Genomic DNA, 17,377 nt, shown 5'->3' with positions numbered 1-17,377 from the left:
TCTACCACAAACCCAGGAAAATACCAAAGATAGCTGCAAAGTACAGAATTTGTTTCCCAAGGAGCACTACAGACTCCAAATTTATTATGTGTGGAAAAGTAAGAAACCAAATATTATCACAAATTTTTCTAGAAAACCAATCAAAGTTAAGTGCAACAGAAATGTGTAGCTGCCTTTTAGCACCACAGGCTGTGATACCAAATGTACACAAAGTCCGTCAGGATATAAATACTGACTATTGGTATAACAAGAGCTACAGACATGGCATATAACCTGGAAAAGGCCTCAATTCCTGTCTGTATTTCAGCACAAACTGCCTGCCTGACGCTTCTCAATGCTTCTTGATGCCCTATTTCCCCATCTGCCAAAACCCAATAATGGTATTAATCGCTGTGTTTCACTAAGGAATTCTATGGAGTCACCATCCCTGGAGGTACTAAAAAGACCTGTAGATGTGGCACTTGGGGACAGAGTTAAGTGGTGGACTTGGCAGTGCTGGGTTAACAGGTGGACTCCATGATCTTTGAGGTCTTTTCTAACCTAAATGATTCTGTGACTCTGATATCCTACATGCCACAGTAACGTGAGCAGCAAAGTCACAGAAATACTCACAGAAGATACAAAAAATCTATACTTTTTTACTAGAACAGACTATTTTAAAGTATGTAAATTATATGAATGTGTGAGGTAGCTACTGCAAGAACCTCTCCCAAAAGTGACAGTTGATAGCTCCATTTAAGTCTAAAGCTGGAAATTATCAAGGCCTCCCAATGAAGCTGCCAACACCCTGCACTGGCTCTGCCTCCCTGACAAAACAGAGCTCACAGACAAACTACTGCATTCCTGCATATTAAAGGTGAAGGACTGGAGAAGTGAAGCTGCTAATCTTTACTGTACAGATGTTTTAAAGATAACAGATACCACCCAAGCCCTAAAACAGCAACAGGGAAGTTAAACTCGCTTTCTGGCAAATTAAAAAAGTTTGCTTAATTCTGTCAACATTTGAACTACCTGATCCTACCACAGTATGGTCTTGATCCATTTTTTAAAGATGTTCATAGTATTGTTCAAGTTGCTCTCTCAATTATGCTTAAAGGACAACTCTGTTATCTTTTACTTGGACAAAAGCTTTTTCCTCCCCCTAGAATACAGCAGTCACGGGCAGAAACATCTATGGAAGAAAAATGCAGATGCTAAAGTGATGAGAATGGTGAGGGAAAAAAAAAAGGAATTACTTGTATTAATTTAATCCAGACCAGATGAAACAAGGGTTAAACAGAATCCTGCCATGGCAGGCACAGAAAAAAAATGCTACTTATACATCTGTGCATTGTTACAGATGACATTTTGTCTTCCTTTTGACAAGTGTACTTTCCTGTTTTTGTGTTTCTTGTCACATTATTAGTAGATGACAAAGTTCACTCAAAGGATCTGTTACAAACACCAAAACAAATACTCTCAAGAAGGCCTGAATTACAACACCAGGCACTTGCTGATTTCCCCATTCTAGCATTCCAAAAATAAAGTATTAAATAATATTTGAAAATACTAAGCTTGCTATGGAAAATACTATTTCCACTTTGCACACTGACAAGATGGTACTTGCTACTTGTCCAACAATGTGAAGACAGCAATGTCGTCTGAAGTTGCATTTATCTTTTTGTATGGAAATTATCAGACTGCCTGCATTCAAAAAATTACAACAACTGACAGAACTAGATAAGCTGCAGTAATAGTAGTTTACAGCAACAAGACCACACCAAAGCCTGAAGCCCAGACTCCTCATCTCTTTATGAATCAACTAATTTCATTCTTCTGGTTCAGACCTGGGCCTAAATTTCTTGAAAACTCAAGTCTCCTAACCCAGAAAATTAGTATTTACTCATTGGACAAACTCACTCATTAGATGCACTTCATATCCATTTAAAAGAACTGAACAAGGTACCCCTTTAAGGGATTTCAAAGCATTCCACACTGGTAAATCAGAACACACTCTCAATATCTATTATCTTAAAACTTATCTAAAGAGAAGAGAGTCAACTCATTTTAGATACATTTACCATTTTAATGAAATTAAGGTAGTTATTGCAGATACCTCTTTCAAAGCCTATTATTATCCCTCAAGTTGGAAGGAAAGTGACGCATGGAAATGTGATGAAACACAGCACCCCTTTTCCAAGCAGCTGTCTCACAGACAGAATATATTTCTACTGGGAGAAATGTTAATAATTTCCTGCCTTTCTGAGGTGGTCAATGGTGTTGACTGTCATTAGAAGACAGTAGTATAATTTTCCAAATAATCTGACAAAATTACATGAGAAGGTATTTACAGTACATCCATTCCTTGCTCTGTTTTTGAGGGTTCAAACAGGCACTAACCTGTAGAGAATGAAGTCACATTTCAGTTTGCTACACTGCTCTTCAAACTACTGCAAATTCTTACAGAATTATTACATTCCATTTAAAATATCTGTGCATGAATTCCTATACAGTGACATTCTATTGTTCTATAGTAGAATCTCTTAGTCCCACATTCATTTCTAGTTGATTATTTATGTCTTATCTCAACTGTACAGGAGCCAAGCACATTCAGTGCATACTAGCAATGACAGCTGTTGTGTGAGTCCCTCAAACTTCCCCCATGCTCTCACTCCAGCTTTTAAAAATATATTTGGATACACAGGACCTAGGCCCTCCCATTTGTGATGTTCTGAAATGCAGGCTCAGAAGCCCTAAAAGTTCTGAGATTCCAGGTGAATGCTGCACTTAACTGAAGTTCCTGTGAAAGATTCACAACACTCAAGGGCTGCTGAAATGCAGAAATATAATTTGTGTGAATTAGAACTATTATTAAAGAAATTGTTCCATGCCTTACGTATTAAGTGCTTTTCTTAGATCTTATCTTGCTTTTAATTCAGCAACATGTATAAACAGGTAAAAACATAAACAATGCCCAAACCCAAACTGCAACTATTGTTAAATACTGGTGATTATTTGTTTTATTGTATTTCAAAACATGTGGTTCAGGTGAATAGCTCTAAAAAAATGAAAATAAACTTACCAACAAAAATAGAACTCACTAAAACTAGGATTGTGCTCAAAAATAACAGCAGAAGAGGAATTTTGCAAGAATTAATTTAAGAAAGTAGAGAAAGAGGCCATAAATGAAAAGCAAGACATCATCACAATTCATGACCAGTTTAAAATCACTGTCTTGTCTGTTTCCTCACATGAGGCAGTTCCCTAGATCCCAGGGGAAATGCTGCTGATGCCTTGGTCAGCATTTATCTAAGTTTATAAATGTTCAAAGCCCAGGGAAGTAAGAGAAGAGCAGAAAGCAGCAGTATCCCCTCCTGAAATTCAAACTGGTAGCTAGAAAGTGGTGGGAAATCACAGATTCAAATCAACAGCAGTGTTTGGCAGTTGTGTGGTATTTACTCTTGAATTTGGGCAAGGAAGTAGGCTGGAAAATAATTTAATTATTCTGACTCATAAAGGTGCTAACAAGACAAGACATTTCTGCTTCTGTTTTTTTCCCCTCTCTCTCTAATGATATCTGGAGAAATATCTGCAGAGGATATTCAAAGTCATTGAGTGCAAAAAACATTCAAATATCCTGCTTTTTAGGGCACATCAAAGGCTTTTTTCAGCACTGGCAGAATAAGAATTACCACTTGAAGATTGCAGATGATAAAAAAAGGAACCAATCTATAGTGCCTACCCTTTTGCCAAAATGGGAGTTAAAGCCTTCCAAGTGTTTAAAGGCTATATAAAAGATAATCTGGTGGTTTTCAGCCATGGGGTATAAACCACCACCATTTCACAGTAATACTTTGTCCCAGGTGCCAACACCTCTCTGAAACAACTGTGTCAGAAACATACCTCAAGATGCCAAAAGTGGTTGAGCCACTGCTATCCTAACTGCAACTACTCCTAAATAATAATAACAATAACAGTAATAGCATTAATAATATAATAACAATAGTAATAATAACTTATGTGAGAAGACTCTTTCTATTGCACAATAACTTCAGGTTACAATGCTGACAGCAAACACAACAGTCATGAACAGTACCAGCAACGAATTCTCAAAGCTACCACGTATGCAATCACTCTAAAAAAGAAGCACCTTGAAAAGGTTTCACTCCATTTTCACTCCAAATAAATTATACTAATATGGATTAAAAACCATGAGATCTCACACTTTACAGCACTGGCTCAGTGGAAGACTGCAGAAGTCCTGCTGGGACACATATATTATTTAGATTTACATTACACAACTCACCTCCCCAGCAGCACCTCTACTCACCACAACTATGATAGAAAAATCTTTCTTACAAAGATTTAAAAGCCTTTTCAGGCACCACAACTTAATTGTTTGGGGGAAGTACTTCAATATAATAGCCAGTCTAAGCTATGCCTGTCCAACAGGTTGTTGCTTGGACTTTGCATTCTTAAGGTGGTTAAGAGTAGCACAGACTTCACTGCTCTCTACCTGCAGTGTGCTCCTTTCAGCTACCCAGACCACACTAGCAAAACTTCATTTGGTGAACACTGCCTCCTCCTAGGCCCCATGAACAGTGAATAAACTACAGGAGAGAAAGATCAGTTTCCCCAACTTAACCACAACTTCAGCAGAAATTGTTCTGATGAAATTTTATTTCCTCATACTGACAAATGCAAGGAAAAACTTATGGTCTAAGCCTTCCCAAAACGTTATTCATATACACAGTCCTTCTGAAGCAAGACATCCATCCTATCCAAGTGGCACCTTCCAGCTGAAAAAAATAATTTTTTAATGTTGGCAAAAGAACTCCTTGTATCTTTATCAAGATACAATCACCAAAGTGAAGGATATAAATTCATCTACAAATTCAATAAATAGAAATTAATTGTATTTGATATCCCTGCCCTTGCATTTTCTTTATATTTGTCATTTTTACCTCAAATCCCCTTTTTTCACCAATGTCACTGACTAATAATACACTGCTGATTTAATGCCTTACACATTTCCCAGCAGCCCTCAAATATAAGCCCAAACTTCATTATTCAGTAAAGTTTTGTAATTTTAACTGTTCCTGTATGGTCAAACAGTAGATCTGCCACTGCAGCTGAAAAAGGCAATAGTGGCTTTTTAAAACTGAAGGGAAAATAAACCCAAACATCCCCAAGTCATTCCAGAGGTACTTTCTAACCACATAAAGGTAAAAATGCACCTCATATAAGGCTTATAGAGAGGGGAATTAACAATTGAATGGGTGTCTGTTTCACATATGAATGAAAATCAGACCTGTAATTAAGCACAGAATCAGTGTATATCTAAACTAAGGAATTAGGACAAACCTGGCACACATAAATATTTATATTTTGAAATTAACATCTGAGCAATATTTACCCTAAGCTGGCCCTGGTGAAGCTGCTGGAGTGCTTGCACTCAGCTGCCTCCACGAGAGGAATCTTTAGCTCAGACCAGTGACACAAAGCAGCCAAAAAAGGATCGGCCTCCTGCCCAACCAGCTGAGGAGGCACTGCAGGAAGTACAGCTGGATGTGTCCTCCCTTCAAAAGTGCTGGAATTGCCAGCCCAAGCTACCAGTCAGAGATAATGACAAGTCAGTAATTAGACATGAATTACTGAGAAACACTTCCAAATAGGGCTGCTTGATACAAATACTTGCAATAGCACAACTAATTTAGGGACAGATCTCTTTGCTAGGGCAACTTGATGACACTCCCACCAACACTCTTGGTACATCCAACTGCATTTATATACAGCATAAACTTATTTTCTATTCTGCATTGCATTAGCAAGCTCATGCCAGGAAAACCTGCCACTTTAAGTCAAAGAATTTGTACAAGCAGGTAAAGATTTAAGAACCTACTGCTCATACTTCATCATGTGGAAGGCTTGAAAGTCTGTGATGATGCAAAGAATTTGAGACATAGGAAGATGTTCCTCCAAACCTCTGAAGCTTTTGACCATTGATAAAAAACACCTAACAGTTGCCTATCATAGATAGGCAATTTTTCTTAATTTATAGAACACAACCAATATTAAGTATTTTAACTTTCCCATCTTCCAAATTATATCCAAAATAACCATGCTACTATTTTTCCTGTTAAGCCATTTCTCAGCAAAACTATATCTTGTCCTTACTTAATACATGCAGGTAAGAAATAACTGTCTCACTGTAAGTAGGAATTTGCCAAATACCTGTTCTAGGTGCAAACGTTCTTCTCAGAATTCCGGTACCTACACCAGTAAGGTTTTACCAAGAGAGACTTGTAACCCTGTATTTAATTTCACTTGCAATATTCAGAAAAATAATCATAGCTGACAAAGTGCAATACCTTCACACTTGTTTATTCCTAAACTAATAACAAATTCCATTATCTACAACCCACAGCTTCTACATGGAATTCAAATTCAGGAAAGACAAGTGTGTTGCTATGTATAAAACACAAGGCTTGTCCATAATACAAAACAAAACAGAGATAGAAAGTTGCCCGTAAAACACATGATGTTTGTAAAGCAGTGTTTAGCTTATTAACTGAGAAGGTGCTGTGGGAATTACAAGAGCTGCCAAAAGCTGAAGAACCAGCAAGGGAGCAAAGACAGCTGTTAATATCCAAGCTGGATAGAACATGAAGAAATAGAAGAGTAACCATTGCAAACAGAGTCTAGTGTGGAATATAGAGCCCAGGAAGCAAAAGATAAGTAAATGGAAAAATGACTTAACATGAGACAGATGTCTTAAGGCAAAAAAAAAGAAAAGATAGCAGAAAACTATAAGGCTGCTTTGGATAGAAAATCAATTTAAGCAGAAAAAAAAATACATTTTAGGTCTCTTTTCTGCTTCTATATTGCAAGGAGATAATCCACACCAGTCAAAGTTCTTTCAAAGCATTTTAACAGCAATGATACCAGGTGCTAAGTGAGACACATTTTAAAGAGATTGCTTTATCTCACAATACCACATGAACATGGAACAGATTAACTGATCAGAAAAGCTTTTGATTTGAGCAGACACTGTAATTTTAAGTAGAGAACAGGTTTAGTTACAGAATTCAAATATTTAGGAACACATGACTTTGTTAAAGGAGAACAAAGGATGTCTGATTTCTTGTTTCTGACTTCTGGGTCCTTACCTGGCCTGTTTGTGGCAGCCATAATGAAAACCTGCTGCCGATTCTCCAGCCCATCCATCTCGGTGAGGAGCTGGTTCACTACCCGCACACTGGCTCCTGACTTTGGAAGGAGAAATTTGTCAACAAAACCAAAGGAACACTGGGAACGTGAATATTCCAAGGTAAAAGAAACAAAAGACCTATTAACTCCCTGCACTGAAATATTACTCAAAGAAAAAATTTCTTTTGCACACTTTCAATGTAGCTGCATTGCTGATTCCTTCTCTCATACTCTCAGTACATCTCCATCCCAAATTCATGCTATCTACACACTTCCCAAATATTTTTACACGTGGCAAACCTTTTCTTGCCCATCAAAATTAAAGGACTCACTTGAAGGAGTACATACAAATGTTTGTACTAGCTGCTCTGATATCTACCTCAACAAGACACAAAATTTCTCAATATTCAGTTTTTTGAGGGAAAAGAGTTCTTAAATATTGAAACCTCTGAAACAACATTTTAAGCAGGTGAGCTACTGAGAGGTAAATAGTAATTCCATAGTACTGACATTCTATAACCAAACTTAGTAACTTAACCTGAATTTCTCTGGATATTTTTTTATATATGCCTATGAAAAAAAGTATTAAGCTTTATAAAACTTGACCAACATATTTCCCTCAAATAAAAGTTTAGTAGATTGCTTTTCTTGGGAGATATCCTTCTGGGAAATTCTGTTGCCTGCAATATCCCAAAAGCTGCAACTGAGAGTATTGATTTGTGGAGATATCCCAAGGCAGACTCACTTCACGGTCAGACCTCCGCGGGCACAAAGCATCAACTTCATCAAAGAATATAACACAGGGGGCTGAGTTCCTGGCACGCTGGAACACCTGACGGACAGCACGCTCACTTTCACCCACGTACTGAAACAATATGAGACACAGCACTGAAACAAGGTAAGACACAAAGGTTTTGCTTGGAAAAAAAAATCAGTGGCTTTAAACACTATTTAAGGTACTTTGCAAGGGAGAAATGCAACCCAGTAATCTGTTTTTTTTCAGACAAGTCTCTTATCTCTGTTTCCTTACTGATCATGATTTACACGGGAACTGTCACTAGTTGACTTTTGACAATTTGCAGTACATTCAGAGTTTAACAGAATTCCTTTTTTCTGGACAAGAACTCTAACTTGCCATAATTTTGGTGATGAGAATTAACAAATAGAGTCTTAATTAAGGACCCTGTTGTTCAGCTGTTCATAATCAAACCCAGTGAGCAATGTGAACACAATGAACATCTGAAATTCACAGAGTTGTTGCCTGAAGACAGGCTTGGTGGTAGGGAACTGAAAAGTCAGCCAGAATTTCACTTTGAATATTGAATTGTAGGAACAGGGGCTGTGAAGTTGTAAATGCAAACACTTAATTTTTTCCAAACAAATATGTTTTGAGACAATTTATATGTTAACACAGTCTCTGAACCACAGCCAACCATTTCCTCTGTATTTCACAAGGAATTTGGGCTCCTCATTAACTTAAGTGTTCTATTTCCTGTCTGTACCAGTACTTGAAGTAGACATATAAAAAAATATTTGGGAAGACATCAATCAAATCCAGTATGTGGGTTTCAGCTTACACATTACTGATAATGGCCCTACTACATGGGAGCTACAGCCACCTTGCTCAGCTCAACACATTCTCTTGACTCTGAAAGCGACTGAAGTTACATCACAGCACTTCTAAGTCCAGTGCTTTGAAAATTTGAACTACAGCACTTTAATCTGTTGACATTTAAAATCTCCATGCTACAGAAAAGCAGTGATGTATGTAGCTGGTCATTTACAAACCCTTCTTCAAGTAAAGAAGGGTTACCTGCCACGTAATTTAAACTAAGATAAATATTTAAGCTACATAGGTGATTTTTTTCTTTTCACATGAACAACTTCACTGCTAAAAACTTTAAGGACAGGTTAAATAAGGCAATTCCAGCTGCACCAGTACCAGTTGTGTAATTATCAGGAATTTTGCTTGCCCCACATTTTGGACAAGAATTCCATAAATAACAAAAGCCCCATGATTAGCACATACCATATTTAGCAGCTCAGGACCTTTCACAGATATGAAGTTCAGTCCAGACTCGTTTGCCACGGCCTGTAAAAAAGGCAAAGACAGATAGATGAAGATATATATAAAACACAAATTTATCATGTCTGCTTGGGTTCTGTCCATGGAGTAATAAACAAATATAAGGGGAGGAACATACAGCTAGCAACTGTTTGCAAAACATAGAAAACAGTACAAAGTATAATTATATGCAATTAAGAGTGGGAGGGGAGTGGGGAATTTAGCAATGTATTCTCTCTCCCTGATGAGGCAGCTCCAGATGCACACCCCACCCCCCACACCAGCTGCAGAATGTCCAGTAACTATGGGACTTAAAGATATATTCAACTCCCTAAGAGCACCTGAATGAGAAACTATCTGAAATTTGCATGATTATCTGCATTTACATGGAGATGTGGCAAGAACTGAAATGCTCAAGAAGCACAATAGAAAGAACTATGGTCAGTAAGAGCTGCAGAGTACTCCCAAATACATAATTTAGTTATAGTAAAATATTCCAAACAGAGTTTCTTCTCGTCTTTGCTACTTCTTCCTTAATCAAGCTCATTCCTTCAGGTTTGCAGGAATTCCCTATCCATTCAAGCAAAGTTATATTTTTATGCAAGAAAAATCAAATCACTTCAGCACAAAGGCCTAAATTTAGATTTCTGATTAAATGTGGTGCAAAAGGCCAACTTCCTGCACTATGATTCAGACTCATCCTACAAAAACATCCATTTCAAGAGGATTCTCCAGTGTTTTTAATGATGTTTAGAAAATGCATTACCTTAGCTAACAGTGTTTTGCCACACCCTGGAGGCCCTGCAAGCAGGACACCAGCTGGAGTAGTCAGGCCCAGAGCTTTAAACTGCTCCGGGTTTCGCACAGGTGCCTAAAAACAAATTACCATTGTTATTTCTGGCATAAAGAAAATAAGAAACTTTTCATTTTAGTTACAGCTGGATGAAAAATCATTCATAGCAAGTTCTTTATTCCAATTTTTTATAGACTAAAAGAATAAAGATTTCATCAGCAACTTAATATCTTACACTGCTAATTACCCCTAAATGGGAGAAATATCCTTATTTAGAGGAAAAGATTTTATTCACCAAAGTTACCTAAAAGTGTTCATGTTCAAGATTGCTAAGCTTCCAGCTAAGTAGTCCCCAGTTCTTCGTGTGGTAGTTGCATAACCAAGGTTTTTGGTACACAACTTCTGGAATACTTAAAGATTGAGCAATACAAACACACTGGAAGCATGAATATGAAAAGCAAAATATTAAATACGAACACCAGACTTCAAACAAATTCTGAAGTAAATTATACAAGCATGACTGTTTTAAATAAAGATATTGCAAAACAGCCCTATACCTTAAATAAATATAAAAAACCAACAGGTTTCTTTCCTGCACAAGAGTGCAAAAGCCCTCTGGAAGTGAGGTTAGGACATACCAATATTGCCATGGTCAGCTCCTCCCGAACATCTTCCAGGGCTCCGATGTCTGCCCATGTCACATCAGGGATTGTGACAAAGCCTTCTCTCTTGGCAGAGGGTTGCACTGATGACAGTGCAACAATAAAATCATTCATCTCAATGCACAGCTTCTGCAGCTGCTCCTCAGGCAAGGGGGCTTGCTCCTTCAGCAAATCCAAAAGTCTCTGCAGTTCATCCTTAATGTACATGGAAAGGGAGAGAAAAAGATTATGCAACTGGGTTAGACTTCCAGAACCATTTTAAGGGCTTTTTCAAAGCCATACTTCAACTATCAATCACATTATTATATACAATGCACATAAAATATGTAAATTACTATAAATGATAAAAATGTTTCAGGGAAGCTCTGTATACATTTAACAGGTCTGAAAGCACTGAGCTGAGCCTAAAAGATGTTACAGAAAATGAGCTAGCACATGTATTTTGCCTTCCAATTCTTCCTACTGCTTCTCCCACACTGACAAGGAGAAAGGTATTTCCATGCTGAAATTTCCAAAATACGTATTACTTATATGTATTAATTCTGCTTTTAACAAGAAACTGCTTTCAAGAGAAAGTGAAAACTGCTGGACAGCACAATTCCAACAATTTGCAGAATATTCAGTTCCATATCAACTGTTAAAACTCTTAACACACTTCTAGAACGTTCACTTTGATTTAACACCTATCTAATTTCAAGACAACTCATTTCCTCAGCCTGGTTAGACCTGGTTCTGCAATCAGGCCCTGATAAAATTTGGGCAAACAGGACAGAGATGCAGGGTAATGCTTTTCTGCACTGCCCCATGTTGCAGACCACAGCGACCAAGGGAGGTACATTCCAATTTCTCCAATCAGTTCCATACTGGGAACTGAGAAAACATTTCATCAAAGAACTTTAGATCTTCACAACATAAATGCATTCCCATTCTAATACAGAAAGGCAGTAGCAAAGCAAACTGGTACTGCACTACAAGTAAAACTGCATCAGGATTTTCATTATAAAATAGAGGGAAAAAAAGCCCAAAAACTGTGTTAAGTTTCAATGTTTTTCCTACAGGAGTAGAAAGAAAAAGTATCACTTCCTATCAAATTCAGATAGGATAGCTCTACAGCTGACCACAAAGAAATACAAGTGCTTTGAATGCCTAATATTCCTTTTAGGTCCTCCCTCCTCCTCTTAACAGAGCCATTGAGAGAACCTCCGAAATAGCCACGACCACTGGGTTTGTTTACTCTAATTGTGTGAATGATTTTTAAAGGTTTTGTATGTTTATTTTACCATTATAAACATAATACAAGGGTTTTAATGACAATACCCTGTATTAGACTATGTCAACCTCCTGCCAGCTATCAAAACATGGCTTTGTTAGGATTAGACTTCCTCATTCTCAATGACCCCTTTGATCATGGTGATGTTGATAAAAGCTGCAACTACCTGCCCTTCCCCACTTTTTTCTGGCTACAGCAGGCCCCAGGAAGCACTGGGAGGTATAAGCACCATGCTTATGTTACACTAATACAAAGGCTTACTACAGCTTTTTATACTGATTCTTGTCATCACAGCAACACTGCTCTTTGACAGCCCTCCTGAAAACAGAACCTGAGCACAATGGGCATTTAGGCCCACTTATCTCCAGACAAATCTTTAGGAGGCCTGCACATAATGAAGGCATATACAGACTCCGAATTTTGAGAAGGAGGACCAAGGATTGCTATATAAAGTTGTTCTGCTTCACTAACCTTCATGTTACTTAGACCAGAGAGTAATTCTGGCACTTGAAATACTAATTTCTGCAACAAAGATCCACTTGTGCTGCATTTTCACAGCTCCTCTCTTACTCAAACCTGCTACAGGTACTAGACACATGTGATTTACTTCAAGTCATCACATAGCTGGAAGGCAAACAAAGGCTGCATAAATACTTCTAGACTGGTTTACTGTAACTCTACCAGGTCAGGGAAGAGCCCTAGGCATCATCACAGACATGTCACTGAGGGCACAGCAAACAGCTGGTGCAAAATACGCAGTTCAAGTCTGATACTTTTAAAATTCTGTTATAGTCAATACACTTTTGAAGAGAGGTACAGCCACTCTGAAACTCTGCTCTGTTAGAAGACAAAACAACGCAACACAAACAAAACAAAAAATCCCAGGGAAAAAACACACCTTGTATAAAAACATGAACATAATTTTTAGGACTGGGGTTCGGGTTCTACTTTTCCAGGCCCATTATATGGGTCATTAGCAGTTATGCTCCTGCCTTAGAAGCTGCCACTTCTACATCTAAATTTAATATTAGGTTGGCTGTGGATGTTTGAGGATTTATGAGAAATGACTTTCATAACTGCAAAGTGGCTCAACTCTTCAGATGTTAAGAACACACGCTTCAAGGGACACATACCTTAGGTGGAAGTTGTGGTTGGTTGGTGCCCTCTTCCTCCAGGATGTCTGCTCCTACCCCTGGGCTTCCTTCAGCCGTGCTCCCCCCAGGTGTGTGGTGCTCCCCAGATGTTATCAGGACCCTGTTGACTGTGCCCATGGCTGCCTCACGGCACAGGGCCATCAGATCAGCCCCCACATAGCCCGGAGTCAGCCGTGCCAAATGACGGAACTCAAACGACTCTGGGAGCTTCAGTTTGCGACACAAAGTCTGAAGAATTCTAATCAAGTACGGGAAGAAAAAAAAAAGAAAATATAAAGCTGGAGAAAAAGCTGTTACTTTTTTTTTCTTCACATGAAAACAAACAGCATTTAATGTCTCTTTCAGTCCACATGAACTGAAATAGCACAGTGGGAAATTTTTGCTCAAGTAGGAAGTAACCACCACTGAAACCCACAGAACTGTGCTATAAACTTCCTGTCACTTCTTAAACAAAACCCAACAGCCTCAACCAGGCATTACTAATCAGTAGTTTTGACGACTTAAGAATTACAGGTCACCTTTCAACTCTAATATTAAAAACTGACAGGGTAAATCTCAGTGTACCACGGAGATGCACACAAGTTATCCTCTGATAAATTTAACCTTGTACTCCTAACAACCTAAGGCTGCAATGTCTGCTCCATGCCACTTTTTAGAAATTTATTTACTGAAGAACATCTACAACAAGCTGTTCTGCAAGAAGCAAATGAAATCAGACTGTGTGAGGAGCTCTGGTTTAATCTTCAGTATCTTTACCTGACCACTGAAAGCAGAATACAAGAATACAACAGCAAAATATAATTTCATTGGGAAAATATTTTTAAAAGGCAGCACAAACCAAAGAAGTCCAGATCAGTAACATACTCCTAGTTCCAATAAAAACTAGTTCAAATTATTTCTAGATTAAATAATGTAACTACAGAAAAGTTATGAAAAACCCAAGTGATTAAACTCTTCAAAACTCTAAAATTGTAATATATTTCATCTTTTTCCCTCCCCACTAGCAAGTTCTGTCATCTCTTTTCAATCTTTATTAGGGATAACAGCCTGTTTCTCAAGATTTTTTAACCTGTCTGACAAGAGCTGCAGTTAATCGATTGAGTTGAAGTGTAAACAGTTCAGGACTACAAATGGCTCATTCCGAATTTGCACAAGAAAACACTTTACAGGTAAAGCAAGATCTCCAGGTACACTTTCTCATCTCACTCCACCCCTTAAGGCTGCAGAACCACAACTCAGCAGTTCAAATCTTGCCTTCAGCAAGACTCACCCTGTAAATCAGCACACTGTGAGGACTTATAAGGTCTATGCAACCCTTTCATTTTAAAATAAAGGAAGAAATCAACACCACCATGCTCTCCAAAAAACAAAACAGAAAGGAGGAGGGAAGAATTTAAAAAGAAAATCATCAGTCCCTGTAAACCTACACCTCCAGGAACAAAAATACAAACAAACAACACCATGAATGCCTGTGACTCCACCCGAACCTGTGAATGATCTTTACACACCACGATGGCTCTGCCATCCACAACTCCTCTCCATGCTATTTTTGGGAATATCATCATTTTACCATGCACCTAGGAACTATCAGAGAATCACAACTCTCCTCAGGTACCCATTAGTTCTGCCTCTAACCACCTGCATGTCTTGCCCACAGCCAAGAGGAACACAATTAGTACAGGGCAGTAAATCTGGAGGAAAAAAAAAGGGAAGAGGAAAAAAAATAAAAAAACCCAGGGGAATAAAAGCCTGAGTGCTGACAACACAAAGTGGGCAATACTGCAGGCCACTGTGTTTGCCTCTTCAACCTGAAAATATTATTATTTGAAACTAAGAAACTTATCCTTTAACCTTTCTTTCCTTTCCATAACAAGATAAGCGGTAAGTTTTTCAAACTTCCCTTCCTGTGTTTTTTGCTGTTGAGAAAATGTGTAGCAGCTCCTTTTTAATTAAAAATGCAAAAATTGATTTATTTCTTTTAACTTAGTCTGATAGTCATAGATCTTTGGAGTAAAAAGGGACAGTTACACAACACAGGATGACTGCATCTCAGCTTAATGCCTGGACTGGTTGAGGAAAGGAATGGAAGAATCCAGGCCTGTTGCTTAAGGTACAAACAGCCTTTACTTAACTTACATTCCTAATTTAATATCTACATTGGAAGCACCAAAGACAGAATGTTAACTTCCTGAACATGAGGAAAGACATGTTATGTCTTAAATAATAAAAAATTAATAAAAAATTAGATCATCTGTACTGTTAAGGCACTAGGAAAGTTATTAACATAATGTTAAAAGCAGATCTGCACACAAGAATGGAAATTACTCCACATCTAGGCAGAGCTACCAAGACAAATAGGTGCACACTTAGTCTCTTCTGCAACTTTTCAGTGTGTGCTGACCCACAGGTGTGTACAGGTACAAACAGAACTAAGCACACCAAAGTACTTTTCCTTAATTTGTAAGTCAACTTGCACATTATTTTCTTATTTGTCAATGTATCAAAAAGAAAGTTTAACTTCACAACACATACTTCTCTCTTGCCCCTTCATCTGGGATCCCTAAACAAATTTCTCTGTCAAATCTCCCAGCTCTCCTCAGTGCAGGGTCCAGGGAGTCAGGTCTGTTTGTTGCTCCAATAACAAGGACCTGGGTGGTGGCAGCCACATTATTCAGGTCTAAGGGAAATAAGGAAGGAAGTCAGTACACATATTCACTGTCCAAACTTTGTTCCCATATCTGTGGGACTCTGTTTCTGCAGCACATTATAGTAGTCAGCAGAGATAAAATAATCAGTCAGACTGTTCATCTCTGTCTCTACTATCTAAAACTTGAATTTTGCACAATGAAACAAAAATTTAAAAATTAACAGATTCATTAATTATGAATAAATTTAACAGATTTCCCATTATTTCTGTTTCTACAACAGACAGGCTAATATAATGCTATACAGACGACTGTGAAAATATTGTACTAACACCCCTTCAAATTTATTATGATCTTCCCACCATTCCCCAGGCAAACTGTGTCAAAATAAGAAAAGTTATTGCCACTACCTCCTCTAAAGTAAGCACAAGTCACTACTGAAAGGAAGCAGACAGTGAGCCTGATAATTATAATCTGTTTTTAGCACAGCTGCTCCTGAAACTCACCATCCATACAAGTGAGGAACTGAGCTACAATCCTCCGCTCCATGTCCTTGGATGCGACTTCTCTCTTTGGGGTGATTGCATCGATCTCGTCAATGAAGAGGACACAGGGAGCACTGGACTAAGGAACAGGGAAGATTCATAATTACAAAATCACACTGACAGAGAAAGAGATGTTTCAGGTTTTCTGATCTCTAACTCTTACTGCAAATCTTCTGTACAATCAAATCCTGGAATAATTCTGTTGTTCTTGCTGACAATCTGGAGAGCCAACATTGATCTGAAGCTATGGAATGATTAAGGCACGAGATATTAAATTTTAGACAGTCTCCAAGCAGTGTCTAAAATTTAAATATACCTCTGTGTTGCCTTATGTTTTCCCTAAATATTCCATTGTGACTGCCCGCTGAAGTCCATAAACAACAATCACACAAGAAAGGTCTGGTTAGGTTTATTGTTTGTTTTGTTAGTGACATTAGAGATGTGGATTTTCAAGAGTAGCATTATTGCCACACAGAATGAAACAAAAGGAGCAGTAGGTGGTCATGGAACTTCAAGACTACTACAGAGCCCGACCACATTCAAAGAGTAAAAATGAGCAGTAAGAAACTCACACAAGTGTTCTAAACTTCCATGAACTTCATCAAAATCCAATAATAATACGGATCAATAATTAGTGAAACTAATATAACGGTGCTTAGCTGATGTAAGACCATTAATATTCCCGAAAAGCACTCGTTGTGCAAAGGGATACTTAAGGAAAACAGCGGAGCCTTGCTCCAAAGAAGTTCCCCAGCGGCACTGGGTGATCCCAGCTCCGGCTGCGCCATCTCGTGGTCATTCCCTCCCGCTGGCACCGAGGGGGAAAGGCCGGGAAAATCCCACCGCACACAAACCATGAGTCATCTTTGTTATTGGCTTTCCCCCTGCACAAAAACTGCTGCGAAAACTACTTAGGGGAATGTAGGAGACTATAGAAAGGCAAGAGATTTTATTTTAGACGTATTTTATGCAATAGATGTTATTTCTGTAACAGCAATTAACAGCAATTTACAGCAACCTCCCCTTGATCACTACACATACAAAACATGCATAAT

The 17,377-nt window shown here is 38.2% G+C and overlaps 1 protein-coding gene across 2 annotated transcripts in view; it reads right to left on the bottom strand.

Moving 5' to 3' along the window:
• The window catches only part of NVL (nuclear VCP like), a 38,251-nt gene that overhangs the window by 11,811 nt on the left and 9,063 nt on the right, over positions 1-17,377 (bottom strand). For both annotated transcript variants that reach the window (XM_012572379.5, XM_072927493.1), the window contains exons 11-18: positions 16,284-16,401; positions 15,665-15,809; positions 13,112-13,370; positions 10,685-10,903; positions 10,020-10,124; positions 9,218-9,280; positions 7,934-8,053; positions 7,149-7,248 (exon numbers count right to left, since the gene is read on the bottom strand). In XM_012572379.5, coding sequence (XP_012427833.4) covers positions 7,149-7,248; positions 7,934-8,053; positions 9,218-9,280; positions 10,020-10,124; positions 10,685-10,903; positions 13,112-13,370; positions 15,665-15,809; positions 16,284-16,401 — 1,129 coding nt within the window. The remainder of the gene's footprint in view (positions 1-7,148; positions 7,249-7,933; positions 8,054-9,217; positions 9,281-10,019; positions 10,125-10,684; positions 10,904-13,111; positions 13,371-15,664; positions 15,810-16,283; positions 16,402-17,377) is intronic.

The sequence above is a fragment of the Taeniopygia guttata genome, chromosome 3, assembly GCF_048771995.1.
Source record: "Taeniopygia guttata chromosome 3, bTaeGut7.mat, whole genome shotgun sequence".
Taxonomy (NCBI): Eukaryota; Metazoa; Chordata; class Aves; order Passeriformes; family Estrildidae; genus Taeniopygia; species Taeniopygia guttata.
The sequence above is the reverse complement of the archived record's forward strand: the minus strand, read 5'-3'. Positions and strand labels throughout refer to the sequence as shown.